We start from the raw sequence: 25621 nt of genomic DNA, 5'->3' as shown, positions 1-25621 counted from the left end.
TTCTCTTCATGTGTTCAATACTTATTCCCTGTGTCATTTCACTTTATTAAGACTCAACTTGTACACCTAAATGTTCAGATTTCTTTGTATGAATTCAATATTTGGCTTGATGGCTACATCTGTTGCAAATTTTGTGTCAATAGATCACTTAGAAATCCCCTTACTGATAAAAATGCTGATGTGTCAAATACTTATTTTCCCCGCTGTATAGACCCTTTTGCTCTTTGTACACAATGATGATGTGGCAACGTATGCGCGCATCTTGGCAACGGAAGTTATTTAAAAAAATGACTTTATCAACTTTTTCAACACATCTACTACTACAGTGGAGTGGTTAAAGACGCTAGCAGATGGCCAGATATAAAGTGGCCAGATACATATATACGTATATTAGTATATTATATAAGTGCAACCAAACACAAGAACCAGACATTTTGATGCTGGGACACCGTTTTGATTAACTTTCTGAGTTGCTAACATGTTAGAACCACTGGGGACATCACTTCCATTGCCAAGATGCGCGCACAGGCTATTTGATTACGTGCGTTGTAAAAGGGTCTATACCCTGCTAGTGCTAAATGTTTTCTTGTAAGATTTAAAAGGGATATAGATGTCAATTGCAGCATTTAAGATTCTTCTAAAGAGACAGCTATTCATTTGTTTAGGAATTGCAATGTGGTTGCAGTTTATTGGCAACATATACTTGACTTCATTGTTGAAAACATTGACAAAAATTTTGTTTAACAATGAAAACATGTATTATTAGGTCTGTTTGTAAATCAGAAGGGCAAACAAATTCACACATACTTGATTCATATTATTATTTTAATGGCTAAATCCCATACATAAAAGTAAATTCTTTGGTCGAAATCCATGCTTCACAGTATTTAAAGAAGAAATAATGCACTATGTTGAATTAATATTAACTTAAAAACAAAACAACAACAAGAAAAAAACAAAGCTTGTCAGATTCTATACACATTTAACTACTTTCATCTTTTTGTATAACATTGGTTTCCCCTTCTCTAGTAACAATGTCTTTATTTTCTTTTTTAAGTTATGAAATTTTGTGTAATTTTTCTATCTTTTTCGGACAGTTTACAGTTGGATACACTGCTTCAGTAGTCTATTTATATTACTGTCACTGTTCAATAAAATAAGTTTTTAATAGTATTACCTGTAAGATCATAGTGGGTTTGTGGCTTCGCGAGGGCTGTTATTATTGGTCAGGGCGCTCATTACATCACAGCGCTTTAATGACGCAGAGTCTTCCGGTTTCCTTCAGTCGCGTGCGTCTTAAAGTGCGGCTGACAGCTGCAGGAGTTATAGCTCCGTCCCGTCACTGAACTTTCTCTCTGTCTACACGCATCTGTCTCGTTTTCTGTCACACATTGCGCTGTTTATCCTCACACAAACCAGGACAGCATTTCTTCTGCGCTTTGAGGTAAGTGATGTGTTGAATGACAAAGTACTATTTACAGTAATGTGTTACTGTATCCGCAGATGTGCACGGCTTATAGTTAAGCAAAAAAAACACACAAAAAAACACACACAATTTGCTCTCTTAATAACGGACTTTAATACATTTAAATTGGTTTAGAAATACTTTCAAACATTGTTAGTCCTGAAAACACCTTAATAATGTGTTTAAATGTGTCTGAATGCTTTATTGCGATCTTGGTTATTTGAAATAATGCATTATTTGTAAGTATATTGATATCATTATGATTTATGCAGTCTTTAGACAGAAACATCTTTGAACGGGTTGTTGTGGAGCATCAGTGATGTCGTTATCTCTATGATTCAGTAGATTAATGCAGTGGTTCTCAAACTGGGGGAGAATGGAAAGTGGTGCCGGGGGGCAGTTTTATTACATTTTATAAAATACATTCATTTAGGCTATCATAAAATCTGGGGGGAGGGTGTTTTAAACTGTGTTTTAGTAGAAACGTTGAGTTTAGGTGGGAATGTATCTTTGTTTTAGTTCCTCATCTGTAGTTTTGTCAACGACAGCAGGTGCATTTACCAGTAATTGTCATAAACCTGTTTTGAGACAATGCGATAATGTTAAATGAAGTACAGTAGCTATAACATGAATTCAGTCTTGAAAAGTTTTTATTTTTATTTTTTATAATTCATTTAGTAAACGATGCAAAGGGACAACAGGCACAATATACAAAGCCTGCATAACAATTAATCGCAATTAATCGTTTGCAAAATAAAAGTTTTTGTTTACATCATATATGTGTGTGTACTGTGTATAATAATTATTTGTATATATAAATACACACACATGCATGTTTAATTTTAAGATAATTTTGCAAACGATTAGTTATTCAGCCCTAGTTTATTCGTAAGATTTTATTTTCTTTTAATATTCCAAGAGGACAGATAATGTTTATGCGTCTAATTATTTTCTATTTATTTTTTTCTTTTTATTTATAATTATTTAAAATATATATATTTTCATTGCAGTTTTGTTTTTAGGGTTTATCGCTGGATAAATGATAAACGATTAGACGGAGCACCTTTCATAGATGAAGTGGTTATCATAATAAGATAATGGTTTACAGAGCTGTTCATATTAAAGCAAATATGATTTGGCAAATTCTTTGCATTTCTAATAATGAGGACAATCTTTTACAAAATGAAATGTTTTTGTGGCTATGTTATGGGTTTGTTATGTGGAAGTTGGATGTTGTGTTCTCATACAGGTCAACTGTGCTGTCATAAAAGGTGTTCAGGGAGAAACTTTTAAGAAGATAAAGAGGAGAAACAGAGAAAATTAAACCACATGTTCTCTAGAATCTTTAAAGTCCCCCTGTGGTGAAAATCAAGTTTCTATTGTTGTTTATATGGGTGATTCTCACGAAAACTTGGTTTTAAAAATGTCAAGCATGAAAATGTAAAATATGCTTAAATTTACTTTTTTCCCCACCAGACATTGAAAACAAAGTATGGAGTAAATGGGAACATTAATTTAAAAACGTTTACTTATCATTGAACACTTTTTGTAACATAATTAAAAAAATGTGTCCTAAAAAATCTCATTACCGCAACAGTCAGAAAACATCAACACTGACATATTTTCAAAATGACATGACAAACCTGAAAGAACATAATTTGGAGATTCTGCACATGCATTTAAAATCAAAGTATTATGCTTCTATTAATTAAATTAATATTTAATAAGCATCTGTTGCGGTAATGATAATCAAAATGTTGTGTAAGCATTCTGACAAGACAATATTTCAAATTAACTGTAAAAAAAATGATCTTACCTGGTAGCCATCTTGAAGTAACTGGTCCATGTGCTTGGTCACTCAAAATCAAACTTTATTAAAATTCTGTATGTGTGCTTAAACTGTTCTCAAAAAGTGTTGCGGAGGATGAGAACATCAGGCATGAACACATCATTTTCCTAATTTTTCTTCATTATTATTATACATGAATATTCAGTAAATATTTTTTCTGTCATCTAAAGTAGTCTAGCAAAACATCCATTTATTTTTTTTTCTTAATATTTTTGTGTTAATTTGATTAAATTACAACATAACGCATGTTCAAACACAGCCGGACACATTGCGGTAATGAGAATTTCAGCAGAAAATGAGATAAAATTTACAATTATAAATTCTTATGTTGAAATTACACATTGTGCAAGGTAGAACACAGTATTGTGTTAATTCTGATGCTTTTTAATGTTACTATATTACACATTTTAAAGCTAAAATCATTAGTGCCGTGGTGTTTCAATGGTTTCGTGAGAATCACCCATATGTCTGTGTGGTGTTTTAAATATGCCTTAAGACAAATCAAGTGCAAATTCATCATTCAGCACCATTGCTGAGTATTTTCTGAGAGTTTTCCAAAGACAGTCTCGAACCGCTGATTGAAATTGCCTTGGTTTCCTATGTCACAAACATGTAACCCTAGCGCTACTTTTTGATGTAGTCTACTTAGGTTGTGCCGATAGCCGATAGTATTGTGTATACTATCGTCAGTTGGCAATAGTTATATTATCATCATAGTTTTACATTAACATGCGCATTGTGTGCTTTACCTGGCATGAGAGGGTTTGTGGGCTACACTTTGTGCGAGAGAGATTGTAACACACGCAGATTCCTTCTCGCATGCACCTTGGACTCTTCCTCGCACATGAGCTTGTAATACCGAGGGGCAACCTTCCGATCTATCTGATCAAGCCAATACACGGTTTAGCACACCATCCAATACAAATCATCGACTGGCCGCTAGAGACAGGCTCCAAAAGGGAGATCCTATATACCCCCATGTTAAAATGACCAAATTTACAGTAGAAAATAATATGTTTACAGCCTGGTACAAAAATAGTTTTTGGTCTGTATAGATACGTTTGCCCTTCATGACAATTTTTTTGTTACTCCTCCGTTTAAATTATATTAAGCTTTAAAGTGCTGCATAATTAAGGGCGTGGCCTCTTGAGTGAGGGGTGAACAGCTACTGCAGTCACTAGAATCGAGCTAGGCGGGAGTGGTTTCAACAACCACACACCTCAGCTTTACCCACGTCCCGCCTCTCTACCCATTTTCGGATATCCGCGAGTGATACGCAGTGATGCTCGGCCAAGATGGCAATGGCAGGCAACTCCTACTTTAAGCTTCAAAAACGATCTTCAGAAACCAATGGGTGACGTCACGGTCACTACGTCCATCTTTTTTTACAGTCTATTTGTAATACATGCGGCTCTGACATTTCCTTGCAGTAGAGAGGTTGTTAGCATGCAGAGGGTTAAAATCAGCAAGTGTGTTGTTCCCGCTCCCTGGGACGCAGGAAATTTTAGAGTGCCTGGGCTTTAATGACGCGCTCGGATTAATGGCATCAGTTTTAAGAAGGTTGCGGTCGTGACAGTGTTGCCCTTGCTTCTTTTTCGTTCACCAATCAAGTGACTTGTCATAAATGAGTAAACTACTGCCCCGCTCCCCGAAACTATCGTGTTTCGGCAATCTCACAGGCTCACGATAGGACGATCTCAAAATTTTGTCTACAGAGTAAAACTAAAAAAACAGCATCAAGCAAAACATTCTGGGAAACAAAATCTGAAGCAAAAAACAGAAAAAGGTTGATGATGACTTCTGGTTCCCAGAATGCTTTGCATGAGGCTGTTATTCTATAGTTTTATTCTGTAAAGATAAAGACTTGTTAATATTTAAAATGTATTTAACTTTGAACAAACTATTGCCAGTAAATAACTAAATTTAAATCTACGGTAAATTACCGGCAACCCAGCTGCAATAACATTGTAACAATTGAATTTTTTTACAGTGTATAGTTTACTCAATCTTTTGGTTTTTCTTGTTGATTTTATTTTATTTTACTTGTTGATATGATTTATCATCAATTAAAATGTTAACATACATAAAAGCCAAGTTAATAAAAAATATGTGCTAAATAAATACTAAAATTGAGGCTATGAATGTGCTTTGGCGGGCAACTCACAGACTTCATGCACGGTCTATCCCAACTCCAAAAACAAAAACATGATATAAATCTCTATATTAAATAACATTCTAAAGCAAATCCCAAATCTAATCACAAACCCAAGCGACAATGGATTAAAAAACTTTAAAAAACTTAAGAAACCAACACATAAAAGGACACAAAAAGATGCACTGTATTAAGTGAATGAGAAGGACTGGCATATCATATGCATGTCAAATTGGAATTTGGCACATGTATTGCACGACTTTTCGCACTGCGGGCTATTTATACGCACTTCATGAGAATAGGTTGGTATGAAGCAAGGGTGTAGATTTACATTCTGTTTTATGGCATGAAAGAATTACTGTCACAGGAAAAACTTTTATATCTACTATTATTTTACACCTCAAATTTTCAGCTGAGATGTCCATGGTTCTGAACTCAAGCGCATTCAGGTGTTAGTAGATCACCCGCACTTGCAGGAGCATCAGCTCTGCTTATTTGCGACCCTGAACTACTTTGCGCTGTACTTAGTAGATTGTGTTGGTCATTACCACCTTGGGTGTGCATTATTTTCTTATAATTCAACGGCCCATCATCAATTATTCCGTACTTATTGCTTTTGGTCAAAAGGACTGTGATCAACCTAGAGGTTTACAATGATATGCAAAGCAGTAGTGTTTTCCCCAACATCACCTCCCCCCTTTCTGTTTTTGATTTTATGATTATATAGAGTACTGTGCAAAAGTCTTAGACCACCAGGTTACCATTATATTTGTTGTTTTTGCAATTGTATGGGTGATTCTCACGAAAACTTGGTTTTAAAAATGTCAAGCATGAAAATGTAAAAATTGCTTAAATTTACTTTTTTTCCCACCAGACATTGAAAAACAAAGTTTGGAGTAAATGGGAACATTAATTTAAAAACTTTTACTTATCATTTAACACTTTTTGTAACATAATTTAAAAAATTAGTCCTAAAAAATCTCATTACCGCAACAGTCAGAAAACATCAACACTGACATATTTTCAAAATGACATGACAAACCTGAAAGAACATAATTTGGAGATTCTGCACATGAATTTAAAATCAAAGTATTATGCTTCTATTAATTAAATTAACATTTAATAAGCATCTGTTGCGGTAATGATAATCAAAATGTCGTGTAAGCATTCTGACAAGACAATATTTCAAATTAACTGTAAAAAAATGATCTTACCTGGTAGCCATCTTGAAGTAACTGGTCCATGTGCTTGGTCACTCAAAATCAAACTTTATTAAAATTCTGTATGTGTGCTTAAACTGTTCTAAAAAAGTGTTGCGGTGGATGAGAACATCAGGCATGGACACATCATTTTCCTAATTTTTCTTCATTATTATTATACATGAATATTCAGTAAATATTTTTTCTGTCATCTAAAGTAGTCTAGCAAAACATCCATTTATTTTTTTTCTTAATATATTTTTGTTAATTTGATTAAATTACAACATAATGCATGTTCAAACACAGCCGGACACATTGCGGTAATGAGAATTTCAGCAGAAAATGAGATAAAATTTACAATTATAAATTCTTATGTTGAAATCACACATTGTGCAAGGTAGAACACAGTATTGTGTTAATTCTGATGCTTTTTAATGTTACTATATTACACATTTTAAAGCTAAAATCATTAGTGCCGTGGTGTTTCAATGGTTTTGTGAGAATCACCCGTATAGTGATCATATATAATTATTTCTCAGTCTCTCTAATAGAATACAACCTGAAAATACAGGAAATGCGTAGTAAAAACTGTATAAAAGTATAAGCTGAGTGTCAAGTATTTAGGCTAAACTCCCCTTCCACTTAGGCAGCTGCAGGGTCTCTTTAACTCTTTTACCGCCAGCGTTTTTTTTTAAAGTTGCCAGCCAGCGCCAGCGTTTTGCAACATGTTTTAATAATGCAACATGTTTCATATATGCAGCATTATTATTTATTGTAAGTTTTGTAAAAAATTGACCAATTTTATTTATCTTTTCTCCTGGTAGTTGTGGCAAATGGCTCAGTAGCATCACCAGTCACCAGTAATGCCAGACCATGATACAGAGTGCTCTTTAAACCGACAAAACAAGAGAAGACGAGTGGACATTGGAGTGAAAAGAACTGTGAGCTCAGCTGCCACAATAACCCAAACTTCTTCTGCAATCATTACTGTCACCCGTGCAGCCAAATCCACCACCATGAACTCCTATCGCAGCCGGGAGCAGGACAATGTAGAGAGCCAAGCGACTCAGCTCGGGCACGTGGACTTCGGGGGGACTAAATCAAATGTTCTTCGCAAATTGTTGAACAGGGCCAGCACATACGAGGATGCAATGGTACCTTTTGCTAATGCTAGTATCATTAGCAAAATACTTAAGAGGAATATGTCAAAGATGGGAGTGAATGGTGAAGAACAAGGGAGAACAGAATCTGAAGAACCCCAGGAGGACACTTTCAGCAATTCATCCCAGGAAAGCGCTCAAGAGTGTCTCTCACCATTTGGACACACCGCACAGTTTGAGTCTGAGCGGCTGAATGATGAGCATCTTCTGGCCAAGCGTGCTCGTGTTGAGAACATAATTCGTGGAATGAGCCATTCGCCGAATGCAATTGCACCATCTGTTACTGAGAGAAAAGATCTTGAGCAGGATCGAAAGAAAGAAACCGAGGGTTTCCTACAGTCCTTCAGTCCTCGAGACAGCTTTCGTGAAAACAAAAGGAAGCAAAAATTACCTCAGCACCAGCACCAAAGCTTCCAGCAAATGGTTTCTGCACGTAAGGAGCAGAAGGTTGAAGAACGCAGGCAGTTGAAACTGCAGTTGGAGGACATGCAGAAACAGCTCAGACAACTTCAGGAGAAGTTTCTCCAGATGTACGATAGTACAGATTCTGAGCAAGAAGGAGGGAATATCTCAGAAGGCAGCGTTCAATCTAATGAGGGGCTTGTTGACAGTGATTCTGTTGCGGATCGCTCTGACGAAGAGATAGCAGACTTAGTTTTGCCAGTTGACGAGAAGGCCAAAATGAAGGGTTCTCTTAGGGGCAAAGATTTCATCTCCATGCATGAAGAAGACAAACATTTGGCCGAAACTCTGAAGCAGGAGTTGAACTCTGCCATGTCTCAAGTAGTAGAAACGGTGGTGAAGGTTTTTTCCAAACCTCTTCGTCCACTGCTACAAGTATTCCCATCCTTCCCACCAACCCAGGAATGCTTTGCTGGTAACGGGGATGACCCAAACTTCTACACCACACATCGGAGTCTTCAGTGCGTTGGTGATGCCATCATTCCCAGCCCGCTTGAATCGTTTGGTGGAATCCCTCTTCCCAACGGGAACAACCAGACCGAGGCACTGTCCCTGGTCATGCGAAAGTCTCCATCTGAACACCACCAGTCCTCAGCACTTGGAGCTTATGGTGGTCACCCACATCCCTCCCTCCACCCTACCCCTCTTTCTGCCAACATGGGGTTTAGCACACCATCCTTCCGGCATCCATTTCCCTTCCCTCTCATGGGTTATTCATTCCAGAGTGCACTTGTTAACCCATCATTGGGTTACTCTAGTAAAGACCAAGGTTCTCCTGACTCAATGGAACTATCACAAGAAAGCATACAAACCAAAATGGCTTCCGGCCACCGTCTAGGACATCGTCGCTCCTGCTCACCAGTACACCAAGGAAGCACAGCCGAAGGTCTGTCACTCTCATTGATCAAATCTGAATGCGGGGACCACCAGGATATGTCAGACATCTCACTGTACTCAGGGAGTACAATATCCTTTTTCAAAGGGAAATCTATTCCTGTTATTTCATCAGTATGTATTGCTTATTTCCAGGCATATCTTATTTACATGCATTATTGTAGTTTTTCTTAAAGGGACGTTAATGAAATTATTTACTTACCCTGATGTTGTTTAAAAGCTGTTTGTGTCAGTAAGATAAACCTGCAGGTTCAGTTAAATGTATTGTAGACTGTAAAACTGTATTTATCAAGGCATAGATGAATAATAAGAGTTCTGTACATGGCAATGACATACCGTGAGCCTCAAACAGGATTGTTTCCTCCTTCTTATGTAAACCTCTTGCATGCAAAAGACTGCTGGAAAACTGAAAATTGATCTCAATATAACACCAACAGTGACGTTACTGTCAAGATGTACGCCCCCAACATTAAATTACACATTCAATTAAGTACAATGTTGCTACAATGCTAAAAACAAAGTTTTGACTGCTGAGTTAGCGCTATATGCTAGTTAATGCTATATGCTAGCGTTTAGGCTAAAGTTCTACTATTGATGTTACAGATACGTTTTGCAGGTCCATACTGAAAAAACACAAACGTAAGATCTGTTTACACACAAACAGAGCTACTGAAAGGGCTGCTCTGTGAAACAGCCAATCAGAGCAGAGCTCAACATTATTATTCATGACCCTTACAAATAAGGTAATAATAGATAATTTTATTCTATAGGCAAATCCTAGGGTTGTAAATGGACATGTAAAAATGTCCACTTAATAAAACAACATACCTTCTATGTAAATATCAGAGAACAATTTAACATATTATTTCACTGTATTCTTTGACATCTTTAAAGCGAATCATTGTTGATTTTGGAGCAGGACTAATCGCAGCTGCTGTCGTTCTGCGTGAACGCTACTTGGCTCCAGAGATATGTTTCAGGTTGTTGTGTACACTGTGCTATAGCTACACAAAGTCTACTGTAAGTTCAGTATATGCGTCTTATTTATTAACTTGCATAAATTGAATTAATTTAAATAATAAATTGTTTAGAATTAATTATTGCTTATACAGTACACAATAATAATTATTTAAACATTTAAAGTAATACTTCACCAAAAATGAAAACGATCCCATTGTGCTGGACCATTTGAACCTCTATTTGAACATATCTATTATAAAAACAAATAAATAAATGGTGTGTGGATAAGTACTTTAATTTTTAATCCCTAAAGAACCCGTCAATGACCTCAGGGCTCTCAGCTGTCACTCGGCAGGCGCACAGTATTTTCTCTTTCTGTCCATTCTTCTTTACCTTGTGCTAGACAGGTGTGTCTGTTTGTCTTTTGTTTGAATGCCTTGTCTTGTCTCCTGACCCAGGGGCTTGTGATTTCCACTCCGGTGTCATTCAGAGACGATAGTCAAAGGGAGACAAAAGAGCGATATCAAACACACAGATGAAAAGCAATTAAACAATGGCCGTACCTTCCAGATGTCGCTTGTTTGTTGAGAGATGTAAGAAATATTGCACTTGACAAATTTGTTTAACAAAGTCTGAAGTTTATGCAAAGACTGAAGACAAACAACATCTTCTTAAAGCTCTTTTAACCACACACGTAGTTCTTTACAATGCTTGTTGTGTACTTAATAACTGAGTAAACAAAAAATACTAGAAGCCAGCTCTGTGAATTTCTTGGCATTTAAAATGACAAACTAGAAACATCAAGTGGTATACTTTTAAGATGCTCTTGTAACTCAACAGCTAGAGCATGGCGCTAGCAACACCAATACTAAAAATGTATGTATAGCTTGTATGCGAAAATCTTAAAAATATGTTACATTGGATAAAAGCCAAATGCTGCCAAATGCATGATCTTACACTTTAACCTATTAAGCAGAATCCTTGAAATATGTTTGCTGTGGGGTCCCATTTAATGTCCAATAATTTTGTGTGTTGTGACTGTCAGTTGAGGTTTTGTTTGATGACATAAATATCAGCAACACAGATCGCCCTGGATGTGTTGGTGAGCAAAAGATCCCCTATCTGTCTGCCGGGATGTTTTTTGTTTGACTGTGTGCTGATGTCAGAGTGCAGAAGGGTTATAGAGGAGGCGGTCCAGTGCTCATTGTCTGGCAGATTTGCCTTATCAGCCATTTTGTTGTCTGGCAGAGGTCAGCGCAGGAGAACATCCCCTTGCTTGAATGTCAAACTCACTGCGGTCTGAACTAACAGTGTTCTTAGCTTAAATGGATTATTGATGAATGCTGAGAGGATGAAGGAAAATGTGCAGCTTTGGCTGAAATATTGGAGAGTTTTCCAGGCTTTTTGTTTCTCTGAGGTCTGACATTGTGGATTAAATGATGTCATTGACAATTACCAGTATTCAAGTGAGGCTTGTAGTAAACAACTATAGCCACATAATTAAGCTATAAATGTTGTATAAGTGATGTGTTTGCGGGAAATTCACAATAATATCTCTTAATAATACCGTGATAGCATTATTCAAAGAATGTGTGAATAACTATTAACTTTGGAAAAAGCGAATATTTACAACATCTTGATTTACTTTCAACGGTCCATATTAGATGTCTTTAACTACTAATTAATTGCTAAAAACAATGTTATTTTGTATATTTGGTATAATACAATGTGTTCGCGTGGTTTATGGTTAAAAACACATCATTTTCCACATACCATACATTTTTGTAGCTCCAGATATCCCTGCCTTCCTCAAACGCATTGACTTCAAAACTCATCGATTTGAAAAGCTCTGTGTCCCTGATTGGACAGCTAATCTGTACGTTGTGATTGGCGTGAATACTTTTGACGTCAGCCGAAAATGTGACACTCCTTACCATGTTTAAAAGATTCGGTCACAATGCAATGCTAACAGGAGTTAACTTACAGGCTGTGAGTCCGAAGCGGGAGAATCATGATAATGTCGGTCTTGTCTACATCACCAATCCCAGGAAGTAAATTGTTGCCTACAATCTGTGTGTTTGTTGTAGTCCAACAAAAGAGATTTAAGTTGGAGATAATAACTTGTGTCATCATTTACCTTGGGGTATGTAAATTTTGCATATGGTTAACATGTACTAATACACACACACCAAAGGAAATGTAAAATCGTGAATCGGACCGTAGTTGCTCTTTAACATATGTGGCCCTGGACCACAAAACCACACTCTAAGAAAGGATGTGTTCATTTTTAACAAATGTTTTATGATATGCTATTTAACACAGTGGGCCCTATCTTGCACCCAGCGCAATTGACTTTGTCAGTGACGCATGTATCATTCGTATTTTGCACGTCAACAAACTAGTGAATGAACTTGCGCTCCCTGGGCAGTTCAGGAGGCGTGTTCCGGCGCAAACCATCCCTGATGCTATTTTGCAGTTTCAAAAAACAATTGCGCCACTGACCAGAAAAACTATTCTAAAGTCAGTGGCGCGTTGCGCGTAGTTCATTATGCTATTTTAAGGGTGCATGCTTGACCATAATGTACCATCTAATCTACACAGATGCAACAGTTATTTTTGCAAATCATAAATTGTTATAATAAAAAATATTAACACATGAGATAAGGGAAATCATAGTGGTGAGCATTGTGGTGATAGTTTTTATTTATTGTGTGGCTGCGTTAAAAAATTATCATGCAAATAACGATTACAATATTTTCATAAGTTTGATGCGTGGCTGTATTACGTTTATTTTATGTAAATAATAATTAAAATGTTTTCATAAGAAACCTTAAATGTATATGAACTTGATTTGTAAGTGTACTTTGGGGTTGGACTGCTTGCGTTTCTTGGCTTTCAGCGGTGAGGGTGGATGCAGCGATGTCCTCTGCTGGCGTCAGGTCATGTGTAGAGGCTGATCCACCTCCCGTTACACGGCATGCCCGATTTATGCTGGCAAGTTTGGGATTCCCCAGTCTCCTGACATCATTGTAGTGCTTGCGGCGCAACGTCCTGGGGATGCCAGCTGATGAGACAATTGTGGCTATTTCCTCTCACGGCTGTTTAACCGACGCTGATTTGGGCGGGTTTCTCCCATCCCCATACAAAACAACTTCTCTGTCTTTGACTGCTCTTACAAGAACGTCGGTCTCCTCGGCTGTGAACCGCTCCTGGCGTGCGCCTGGTAAATCCGTCATAATAATAGCAACCCGCCATGGAACTTGCGTACTTGCGTTTAAAGGGAATGTTGGATGATGTTCTGATTGGTTTTTTTACGTTACGCCCAAACCACACCTATGAATAATAAACCTACTTCAGACCAACCCCTTATTGATTTGCGCCTGGCGCAAGAGTTATTTCTCCCGCCGGGAAAATAGCAACAGTGCCCAAAATCCGCCCACAAAGTCACTTGCCCTTGGCACTTGCGTTTCAGATTTTTAAAATTTTAACACATTAGCCTATGGGCCAGATTTACTAAAGGGGCAAAATAGCACTAGAGCGCAATTCCAAAAAAGCGCAGATGGGAGTGGTAATATCAGCGGGTCATTTACTAAAAAGGCGCAAATTAAATGACACAGGCGCAACAGCTGATTTCCATAATGACAAACACAATCTACTAAGAGAAGCGTAAATTAGGTCAGGGTCACAAATAAGCAGAGCTGATGAGGTGCAGGTGATCTACTGCACTTGAGTTTGCAGCTAAAAAAATGCGAGGTTTGAAATCCCAGCTAACCAAGCCATAGTACACTGAAAAGAACTGGACAAAAAAATTAAAATTTAAAGTTTTGAAACACCTGCAATTGTTATGTTTGCTGGGTCACCTGGGTGTGTAATAAACTTTATCAAACAGATATAGAGTTAACACATACACAGAACAATAACCACAATTTAATCGAGAACGGACGAAGACAAAAGGGAATTGGAATTATTGACAGGTGGTGATGATTAACAATCAGGTGAGGGAGAGTGGAGGATTATAGGAAATGGAGTCTGAATAACAATAAGGTTGCGTCCGAAACCACATACTGTACAGTAGGTACTGAATAAGATGAAGTACCTACTTATTGCCGTTAAAACAGTAGGTACTGTATAGACGGTTTTAGCAGTAACAACATAAACAAGCGGCTTTTGTGGTCCGCACGTAACTTCCGGTAAACTCCGCTGAGCATAAATAACAACAAAGTTCTTTAAACGTAGTTTATTTATATAACAAGCAAAAAACAACACATAGATTACATAGGAAACCAAAACATTTGTTATTTTCGACGAGGCATTTCTTCAAGAGATCAGTTTAGCAACTAGTCAGACCATTAAAAAAACGAAACCGGAAGTAAAGTTCGGATCCAGACGTGTATCGCGTCAGAGCACATGCGTCCGATGAAACCGTCTTTAGTATGAATCTTGGTAGTATGAATGAGATTCGGACGTACTACATCCGCCATGTTGCTACATCACGTGACATACGTTGTCATCACGTCATGTCATTCCAGCGTGAAAACAGCCGCATGCCTCTTCTTCTTCGTTGGATAACTCCTCTCCCGGGGCATCATGGGATAGTGAAGTGTCCATCGTATGCACTGCAAAATCTAACCGGAAGTAGTAGGTCATCCGGGTACTTTTCGCAAACTGTATTTCGAATACTATGTATTTGGACATTCTACTTGCCTCGCCTACTGCTTTTCGAGTACTATATAGTATGAAGTAGGTGGTTTCGGACGCAGCATAACAGTTTTACATAACAAAAATGCATATGCAATAAGGTCAGTCGCAAAAACAACTAGACCACACCTTTTTAGCTCTAATGATCCACTGCGCGTCTTTAGAAAATTGTTATTTAACAACAAAATTATGGTTTGCGCTGATGCAAGCTGTTAGTAAATCTGGCCCTATGTGTCATTTTGTGTTCATATTGTGTTAAAATAAATAAAAAAGACAACCCAAGTTGTTTTTACCACATCCGTTCTAAGAGTGCAGTAATACGGGTCAATTTTTTGAAATTAAGAATGATACATCACCTGAAAGCTGAATAAATGAGGTTTCTGTTGATGTATGGTTTGTTAGGAGAGGACAACATCTTAAAATCTGAAATATAAAGCGGCAAAAAATCTAAATATTGTGAAAATATCCTATGATTTTTGGACATAAAAATCAACAATATATTTTTGGCTTTTGCTACAAATATACCCACGTGACTTATGACTGATTTTGTCTGGTCCAGGATCACATAAGTGCTATTGCATTGTCCCTGTCCCTTAACCCGTCTAACCCTGCACCTGCCCAGAGCAACACTTAGGCAAATTTTTTTTTATGCAAGTAGTTAACCACACCTAATATAAAGTGTGACCTTTTCAACATACTATTCAAAAAAGTCTCATTCAGTGCACCCACAGCTCTGTTTGCGTTCTGCCCGTGCTAAAATGAAGATTCAAACACATTTGAAGGTGATATGCAAATAAATTTTATCACTTCGCCATCTGGAGGTGGTTGGAGGTTTGGGATCGGCGTAGGGAAAGACGTTGCTTGTTTTGCCTGTAAAATGACTTTCTGGTGAAAAAACTATCAGTCGCATTGTTTTTCATGTTATATTGCCCATGAAACTTTGACACTTTGAGTGATGATGAGAGGATAATTTCAAGCAAATCTTAATCCTTTGCATCACGCTCATTTTCCTTCACTGCTGGTGTCACATCCAGGAGGGTTTATCTCCAAACCACCTGAAGAAGGCCAAGCTGATGTTCTTCTACACCAGGTATCCGAGCTCTAACATGTTGAAGATGTACTTCTCTGATGTGAAGGTAAGCATTTTATTGTCCCCACTAAACTATACACTAATCTTTAATCCTGTATATCCTACGTGTTGCTTTATTATTGACTGTCTGCATTACTAGCACACGGCTGCTCACTACTTTGGCTTTATTTCTAACACATATAGTATGATAATGAGATACTCTGGGAAAATAAATCCTAGTAGTTTGTAGGGATGTGCATTGGCACTACCCTCACAATTAGATTCAATTACGATTCACCAGGTAACGATTCATTTCGATTCTACGATGCATTGCGATGCATCAGAATTCTACTATACACAACAAGGCAAGTGCAACTATTCTAAAAAAAAACGGAAGCTTAGCAGCTTTAAGACAATGACAATTATATACCTGAGATGAGAATTTACACACAGCGTAAGTTTTGTCTACTTTCCCATTAACTTCGTAGAATCCGAAATGTGCCCATATGTCCACTTTCCATGGAAAAGGGTGTGTTTCTATATACCCGTCTATCACTGTCATCTCTCTCCGCCTCAGCCATCTTGATTGTTGTTGTTATACTTCCGGAAGTAATTGAAACTTCACAACTTTATTGTCCACTCGAGGCCAGAAAATAAACAGTGACATAATCGATTATGGCACTTTGCTGCATCGATGCTGAATCGTGCTTGTGCGCATTGCGATGCATTGCCAAATCGATTATTGTTGACACCCCTCGTAGTTTGCTAGTTTGTCGACAGAATATTATCTGTTAATGAGTGTCATTTACTCATCCTCATGTTGTTTTATATCTGTATTAATTTATTTTTTCTGATGAACACAAAAGAAGATATTTGATAAATGATGTAAGCACAGATCTGATTGTAACCATTGACTTCCATAGGAAAACAAATATTATATAAGTATTGTAAAAAATGATCAAGGCAAGGCAAGTTTATTTGTATAGCACATTTCATACACAGAGGTCATTCAAAGTGCTTTACACAGAAATGAGAAAACAAAAATCAAAGATACATGAATTTAAAATATCAATTAAAAGAAAATAAATGTGATTTTAATAAAGACTGTTTAAATGTGTGAAAAAGAATAAAACAGGAATAAAAGTATAAAACAGTTCAAAATCAGAATAAAAACAAGAGAAATAAAAAATAATTAAAATAGTGCATATATAATATAGTGCAATCAGTTCGGACGCAGCATAGTGCTCATTCAGTAAATGCATAGCTAAACAGATGTGTTTTGAGTCTGGATTTGAATGTGGCTACTGTTGTGTGAAGAAGATATTTTGAAAAAATTATGGTACCCATTGAATTCCATCGTATTTTATATACAGTAGGCTACTGTGCAAAAGGCGTAAGTCAATGTAAAGATGTGTTAAGCGCGGCGCGGTAGACATGATTCCGCCTCATTCGCGCGTCTTGAAAAATATGAACTTTGGCGGGAAAAACGCGCCGCGTTAACCAATCAGAAGCTTGCTCTAGTAGTGACGTGATTGCAGGAAGCAAGCGGAGTTGCGGAAGCCCCTCCCATGACGCGAATTTCCGCGTGAATGTCTCGATGACAAAATTTCACGCACGGCTTTCACGCACGAAGCAGCGAGTAAACTCAAACTGGTCAAGCGGCAAACTAGGTGCAGTAGACGCGATTTTGACACCTCAAACGCGGCTGGTGTGAACCCACGGTTAGGTCAACATCACCAGCTTTTGTGTTTTAGCAAAGTTTAATATAGGTTTTAATATAATATTTAAATACAGTACAGAAAAATTAAAAACAAAACAATTTTCAGGACTAAATGTCTTCTTCAGGCATCAGTCAGTATTTAATGTGACCACTCTTGGCACGAAACACATCTTGAGCTTTTTTTTGAGGAAACTGAAGTCCTGAAGTCATTTGATTAGAATTAGAAATTAGGATTTAATTTCATTTACGTTTAAGAGATCCTGCAGCTCAGGTGGAAGGGGAGTTTACCTTAAATACTTGACACTTCAGCTTATACTTTTATACAGTTTTTAATACTATTTACCCATTTCCTGTATTTCCTGGATGAACTCTGTTATATATAAATATATACAGTACTGTGCAAAAGTCCTAGGCCACCATGCTACCATTAGATTTGTCAAGTATTTAGGGTAAACTCCCCTTCCACTTGTCAAATGTCTTAAAAATGGTATAAGTGGAATAATTGACTCCGGTCCTTTGAATTATTCGAAAATATGAAACACTCACGGTGTAACAGCACTCTGCTTTATGTCTTGCCGGATTACTTTAGGTGTGCATTATTTTCTTATAATTCAAAGGACCGTCATCAATTATTCCTTATACATAATACATAAGCTTGTTCTGGAACCACCAGAAGACATTTTGTAATAGGTGGGTTCAAATAAGGTGAATGTTTAGTCAGTAATTTTATGACTTATAACTCATCTTTGAGCATCATAATAGCATATGTAAAAGTTTTTCCTGCGACAGTAATTTTTTATGCTCTAAAATGTAACTCTACACTTTTGATTTGTTTAGTATGCGCAGATCTATGAATATGTAAATTAGTCCCCGCCTTTACTTAATTGCACAGCACGGACTATAGATATGAATATGCAAATACACATAACTGCTAAGGTTTACACAATGCATACGTAAATTGTGCGTTTGCAGCACTAATTATTTTAGCTCTGATGTTAATAGGTCAACTCGTTCAATTGTGTTTATGTGATTGGTTACATGTTTGTTATGTAGGAAACCAAGGTGGTTCAAACCGCGTTCTTTGAATGGTGTTAAATAATGACTTTGCACATGGTTTGTCTTAAAGCATATTAAAAACACCACATAGACATATACTGTAAACAACAATAACTCGATTTTCACTACAGGGGGAATCTCATTCCTTCAAAATTTGGTCCACAAAGTATAAATAAAGTTTGGTTATGGTTGGCAGTAATGACATTGATCACATCTAATGTTATATAATATTCTGTCTCAGTTTAACAGGTGCATCACTTCTCAGCTGATCAAGTGGTTCAGTAACTTCAGAGAGTACTACTACATCCAGATGGAGAAGTTTGCACGTCAGGCCGTGAATGATGGAGTACTGACTGCTGATGATCTCAGTGTGACCTGTGACTCTGAGCTTTACAGAGTGCTCAACATGCACTACAACAAGGCCAATGACTTTCAGGTATGTTCATTTACTCACTGTACAAACAATGTGTGTGTATCATTAGCTGTCAAATCTTTATATTTATGTTCATGATTCGTTCTTGTATTCTGCATTAAAGAGGACATTTCACAACTTTTTTAAGATTTAAAATAAATCTTTGGTGTCATCACCAGAGTACATATGTGAAGTTTTAGCTCAAAATATTATATAGAGAATTTATTAAAAAAAATTGACACTTTGTAGGTGTGAGCAAAGAAATGTGCTGTTTTGGGTGTGTCCCTTTACATGCAAATGAGTTGATCTCTGCCCTAAATGGCAGTGCTGTGGTTGGATAGTGCAGATTAAGGGGCGGTTTTATTATAATAAGATCCCCTTCTGACATCACAAGGGGAGCCAAATTTTAATGACTTATTTTTTCACATGCTTACAGAACATGGTTTACTAAAACTAAGTTTCTAGGTTGATAAAAGCACTGGGGACCCAATTGTAGCACTTAAACATGGAAAAATTATATGTTCCATTTAACGAATTTGACAGCAAGCACGCCAAAACAGATATAAGGCTAAATCCTGACGGTTCATGCTAAGTTTCATTGCAGTGCCACCTATTTGTGAAGAGATATTAAAAATGGCTATTTTTGTTTGTAGTGGTTGATATATGGTTAAAAATCATGAGGTTGTACATTTTATATTAAACTGCTTTTCCAAAGTCATCATCAGAGATGTCCACATTTAGTTGGTGGGCTTGGCCTTGTTTGCTTAGCCTTCTTTGTCAAACATACTCCAGGAACCTCTAAAAGTAGTTTTAGACATTATTTAAAATATTGTGTAGTATGTTAATAAGACTTTCCTTGTGAAAAAGCTGTTATTATTTAGCTATTATAAGTTCTTTTCTGAAACAAAGATGTAGTGTTTTCCAACACTTTTCCTAGAGGCTTTACTACTACACATTTCAGATGTCTTCCCTATCTACTTGAAAACTTTACTTACACCATATGTGAAACACCATGTCATTCCAATGGTATATGATAATGTGGGGTAGTTAAAATACAAATAACGCTGTCTCTGGTCATTTTACTTATATATATATATATATACCGTATATATAGGTCTATAAGCCGCATTTTTTTTTTCATAACTTGGCTGGTCCTGCGTCTTATAGTCAGGTGCGCCTTGTAAGTCAGTATGAATTAATTTAGACATTTATGAGGTAAGAGTCCACATTACCGTCTACAGCCGCGAGAGTCCGCTATATGCTGCTTCTGTATTTATGTAATTTAATGGATTCAGTGATTTGGAATGACGAGTATGCGAACTTCACGCTAGTTGGCTTGTTCGGTTAATTTAGCCTATTCAACCTTCCAGGTAAGTTCTGTATGCTATAGTTTATCGTTTAAATAACTGATAATATTACTTTAACGTACAGACATCTATTCAGCCTGCTGTTCTGTCTGCTATTGTTTTACGAGTTCGCCTCACTGACAATAAAGTGGGACTGCTAATATGCGTGAGTGGCGTGCTGTCCCAGGGCGAAGGTTCCGAGCTCGGGAAATACCCCCCGAGTTCGGAACGTTCGTCCCTTGACCGGGGAAGGAGCCCCAGGCCTGGGGCGTGCCCTGACCCGGGTTATCCCCGGTGCTGAGCTAAATGTACGTAGTGAGGCGAAGGGGTGGAGGTGGGTTTGCAATAATGTCCCAGAGAATTGAGGGTAAGGACTCTATGATTATTTATAGAGCTGGTACTAAGTTGTTGTGTTGATTAGTGATTGATAACCAGCTGTGTTCATTGCTTAATCATCGAGAGCCAGCCGTGTTCATTGATTAGTGATTGAGAGCCAGCCAAGTTCATTGATTAGTGATTGAAAGCCAGCCGAGTTCATTGACTGATCAGCTCCTCCCAAACCTTGTTTATATAAAACATCATTTTACGAGTTCGCCTCACTGACAATAAAGTGGGACTGCTAATATGCGTGAGTGGCGTGCTGTCCCAGGGCGAAGGTTCCGAGCTCGGGAAATACCCCCCGAGTTCGGAACGTTCGTCCCTTGACCGGGGAAGGAGCCCCAGGCCTGGGGCGTGCCCTGACCCGGGTTATCCCCAAAAAGAGCAGGTGGTGCAGGACAGCCGCCTGAACAACAATCCCCCAAAGAAGGCTGGCTTGAGAAGGCGAGGTGCTGGCCCTCATTGGGGAAAATGCTGAAGTAGAGGGTAGAATTGAAAAAGGCAGCTCTGGATAGCGGGCACTGTTGAGAAGTGCTGTGAAGAGGTTGAGAAGGATATATGAGGTGGGGCAGAGGCCTGGACCCAAAGGCTGTAGTTTGAAGAATATAGGGGGCTCCGGGGGAGCAAAATCTGCTGCTGCCAATATGTAGGGAAGGGAGAAAATTGTACTCTGAAGAAGAGCGGGGAGTTTTTAAAGGTAATAGGTGAGGTAGTGCTGTAAGGAGCAAGGTAGGTCTCCAAGGGAGCGAAGGAAGCAGTTTGTGCCCTGAGATGGGGCTGTGCTCTAGAGGAGCCAGACATGAGGTAGTTGGGGAAGAAGAAAACTCCAGATGGAGCAGTACTGCTTAGGCAGCGATAGATGCATAGATTCTGCTGGGCAGAAAATGTGAAGGAAGCACTGGCCCCTGCGGGGGCGGTCGCGCTGCGATACGGGCTTCGAGGTTGAAATAATCTGCTGCGGCAGATCGAGGAAAAGGCACGGGCCCCTGCGGGGGCGGTCGCTGCTGCGATACTGGCCTGAGTTGGAAAGGGAAGGTTTTATTGGCAGAGCATGTGAAAGAAGCACGGGCCCCTGCGGGGGCGGTCGCAGCGGCGATACTGGCTTCAGAAGTCGACTGCTGCGGCAGATCGAGGAAAAGGCACGGGCCCCTGCGGGGGCGGTCGCTGCTGCGATACTGGCCTGAGTTGGAAAGGGAAGGTTTTATTGGCAGAGGAAGTGAAAGAAGCACGAGCCCCTGCGGGGGCGGTCGCAGCTGCGATACTGGCTTCAGAAGTCGACTGCTGCGGCAGATCGAGGTTAAGGCACGGGCCCCTGCGGGGGCGGTCGCTGCTGCGATACTGGCCTGAGTTGGAAAGGGAAGGTTTTATTGACAGAGGAAGTGAAAGAAGCACGGGCCCCTGTGGGGGCGGTCGCTGCTGCGATACTGGCTTAAAAAAGGCATCTGCTGTGGCAGAGAGTGAAATAAAAGCTTGGGCTTCTGCAAGAGCGGTCGCGCTGCGACAGTTGTTGTTATCTGAGAAGGAATCTGTTGCGGTAGGGCTGTGTAAGATTTTGATGAGGGTGTCAGCTTGAGTTGCCGGTACTAGCTTCTGCGGAGGCAGGGAAGTGGATCGAGGGTGATGATGGGTTTATGTGTGACGGTGTGATCTTATGTCCGTTTGCTGGGCCGTGAGTGTTTGGTGGGCTTCTTTGATGGAAGCACGATCTGCCCTGATGTAATTTTTGAAAGCTTCCGAAGACCAGCGGCCAAGGGTTTGTATCTGGGAGTCTGGGAGTCCGTTTTGAGCAGCTGTTGTGGCTGCTCCAATGCGGAAGGAATGACTTGAAAATTCATGGGGGGGAAGCCAGAAGTTAGCAAAACTTGTTTTAGGTGCTTCTGAAACCAAAAGCGGGTTACTGGGCGGTTGAATTCATCCCCAAAAAGTGGGTCGGAAGAGGATTTAATCTGGTGGCAACGGTATAAAGTGTAAGCTTTGAGAACTTGGTATGGTTGGATGGGAGTTTGAATTTTGAAAATGTATATGTGGTGTCCTTTTCTCATTTGGTCCGTCTTGCTGTGTTTGATAAAAAATGAGATGGTTTCGTCATCTATTATGGCTAGATCAGAGATGGTTGGGTGTAGGTTTGGGTCAAAGGTGGCTGAAACAGTGAATTCTGAACAGCGGAGGAAACCAAAAAAGGCTAACACGAACATGGCGTCTAGGGTTCGGGCAGTATGTACTGAGGAGTAGCCTTTGCGAAGAGTGGCTAGACATTTTGAAAGGATTTCTATGGTTATGGGTAACCTGGGATCTGGACTCTTGGGTTGGGTTTTTTCAATACCTTTTAAAAGCATGGCGGTCTGGGGATTAGTGATAGCAGTTGAGGGTGAACCTAACATTAGTTTGTGAAAAAATTGGATTCCGCTCATATACCCTTTAATTGTGCTGATTCGAAGGTGTTTGACTTTATGCAGGTACGATATGAATGATGTTATGGTAAGTAGAGAGAAGTTGGCTAAAGGGATCTGGTGTAAATGATGGAAAGTTCTGAAGCTTCTCCAATCTGTCAGATAGGTTTGAAGAGTTCCCATTGAGACTGCTTGGAGTATAGTATCTAGAGAGGCGGTAAGAAGGTCTTTGAGTGGATGATTTAAGGGAATATTATAGTTGAATAGGGAGGCACTAGTGTTGGGTGAAGATCCGCTTCTGATGCCGGCTGCCTCAATTTCTGCGAGGATCTGTTGCCTGATGGAATTGATGACAGGGGGAGGTTCCAAGGCCAATGTGTTGGGTGGGATGGGCATTGGTGCTGCGGTAGCCAGCGTGAAAGGCTGACAGGTCTGGGGAACAGAATCAACAGAAAAAGAAGCCGCTGGAGCCGCTTGCGGAGGCAGCCTCACGCTTTGGGTCGATCCGTGGGCGAAAATATCAGGTTGAAAAGTCATAGAGGGTGCCGGGGCCTGACTCGTTAGCGGAGGCATCCTCACGCTCGTGTCGGCTCCTGCGGCAAAAACCGGGGCCTGACTCGTTAGCGGAGGCATCCTCACGCTCGTGTCGGCTCCTGCAGCGAAAACCGGGGCCTGACTCGTTAGCGGAGGCATCCTCGCGCTCGAGTCGGCTCCTGCTGCAAAAGTGGGAGAAAAGTGAGAAGGAAAAATAGATGTGGCCGGCGCTGCTGCTGAACGCAACCCCGTGTGATAGAGAGACGGAGGGGCAGCAGGCCATTGGCCGGGAGAAGGAAGCGGCAGTGGGATGAGTGAAGCCTTTGCCGAGCTCGTGTCGGCTCCTGCGGAAAAAGTGGGAGAAATGTGAGAAAGAAAAATAGATGTGGCCGGCGCTGCTGCTGAACGCAACCCCGTGTGATAGAGAGACGGAGGGGCAGCAGGCCATTGGCCGGGAGAAGGAAGCGGCAGTGGGATGAGTGAAGCCTTTGCCGAGCTCGTGTCGGCTCCTGCGGAAAAAGTGGGAGAAATGTGAGAAAGAAAAATAGATGTGGCCGGCGCTGCTGCTGAACGCAACCTCGTGTGATAGAGAGACGGAGGGGCAGCAGGCCATTGGCAGGGAGAAGGAAGCAGCAGTGGGAGGAGCGAAGCCGTTGCCGCGCTCGTGTCAGCTCCTGCGGAAAAAGTGGGAGAAATGTGAGAAAGAAAAATAGATGTGGCCGGCGCTGCTGCTGAACGCAACCCCGTGTGATAGAGAGACGGAGGGGCAGCAGGCCATTGGCCGGGAGAAAGAAGCGGCAGTGGGAGGAGCGAAGCCGTTGGCGTGAGCGGAAGCATGTTCGCGCTGTCTGGCTGGCTTGCTAGCTGACTCGCTTGTGAGCTGGCTGCTGGAGACATCGGCGGGCGACCCAGGCTAGCTGATGGCTTCATGCGGTGTCTTTGAGACCTCCGTGTTTTCCCTGGTGTCTTTCGGGTGTACGGTGTACTCCGTGCTTGCAGAGACGAGGAGTCAGAGCTTGCTGTCACGGCTGTTTGCGGGGGTTGAGTAGCCCTCCGGCTATCGCGGAGTAGGCTGAACAGTTGCGCCTTTGTTTGTTTACGTGAGAATGGAATATCTGCATTTTCAAGAGCTAGTTCGAGGCCTAGGATGGACCATTTCTTGATGTCGGGGATTCCTGGAGAAGCAGAAGCGTATGAAGATGCCGGTGATGGTGGGGACCGCCTCTGCGGGGTGCGAGGAGACGGTCCTTTTCTCCTCGGGATTCGTGTAGCAATGCGGGAAGATCGCCCGGCCTGTTGGGAGGCCTCGGGCTTGATTGAAACATCCCGACCGCTGTCGGAATGCCCGAGATAATCCTGTGTGGTATGGTGAATTTCCTGTGCTGGGTTTGTTTGACTGGACATCTTGCAATAATGTCCCAGAGAATTGAGGGTAAGGACTCTATGATTATTTATAGAGCTGGTACTAAGTTGTTGTGTTGATTAGTGATTGATAACCAGCCGTGTTCATTGCTTAATCATCGAGAGCCAGCCGTGTTCATTGATTAGTGATTGAGAGCCAGCCAAGTTCATTGATTAGTGATTAAGAGCCAGCCATGTTCATTGATTAATGATTGAAAGCCAGCCGAGTTCATTGACTGATCAGCTCCTCCCAAACCTTGTTTATATAAAACATCATTTAGTTGAATAACTTGCCTTTCCAGATTAAATGTCTGTTCTTTGGCTTGGATTTTGTGAAATAATTTTCTAAATAAACGCAATGTATAGTCCACTGTGACTTATATATGTTTTTTCGTCTTAATGACACATTTTTGAATGATGCGGCTTATATTTCAGTGTGGCTTATAGTCCGGAAAGTACGGAGAATACAGTACTGT

General features: G+C 39.9%; 1 protein-coding gene across 1 annotated transcript in view; it reads left to right on the top strand.

Annotated features, from left to right (window-relative positions):
• Nucleotides 1–1262: 1262 nt before the first annotated feature.
• The window catches only part of LOC141350507 (prospero homeobox protein 1-like), a 35257-nt gene continuing 10898 nt past the window's right edge, over nt 1263–25621 (top strand). The window contains exons 1-4 of the mRNA XM_073855716.1: nt 1263–1444; nt 7490–9255; nt 15870–15975; nt 18926–19120. Coding sequence (XP_073711817.1) covers nt 7529–9255; nt 15870–15975; nt 18926–19120 — 2028 coding nt within the window. The 5' untranslated portion in view covers nt 1263–1444; nt 7490–7528. The remainder of the gene's footprint in view (nt 1445–7489; nt 9256–15869; nt 15976–18925; nt 19121–25621) is intronic.

The sequence above is a fragment of the Misgurnus anguillicaudatus genome, chromosome 18 (genome assembly GCF_027580225.2).
Source record: "Misgurnus anguillicaudatus chromosome 18, ASM2758022v2, whole genome shotgun sequence".
NCBI lineage: Eukaryota > Metazoa > Chordata > Actinopteri > Cypriniformes > Cobitidae > Misgurnus > Misgurnus anguillicaudatus.
This window is presented reverse-complemented; position numbering and strand designations above follow the sequence as displayed.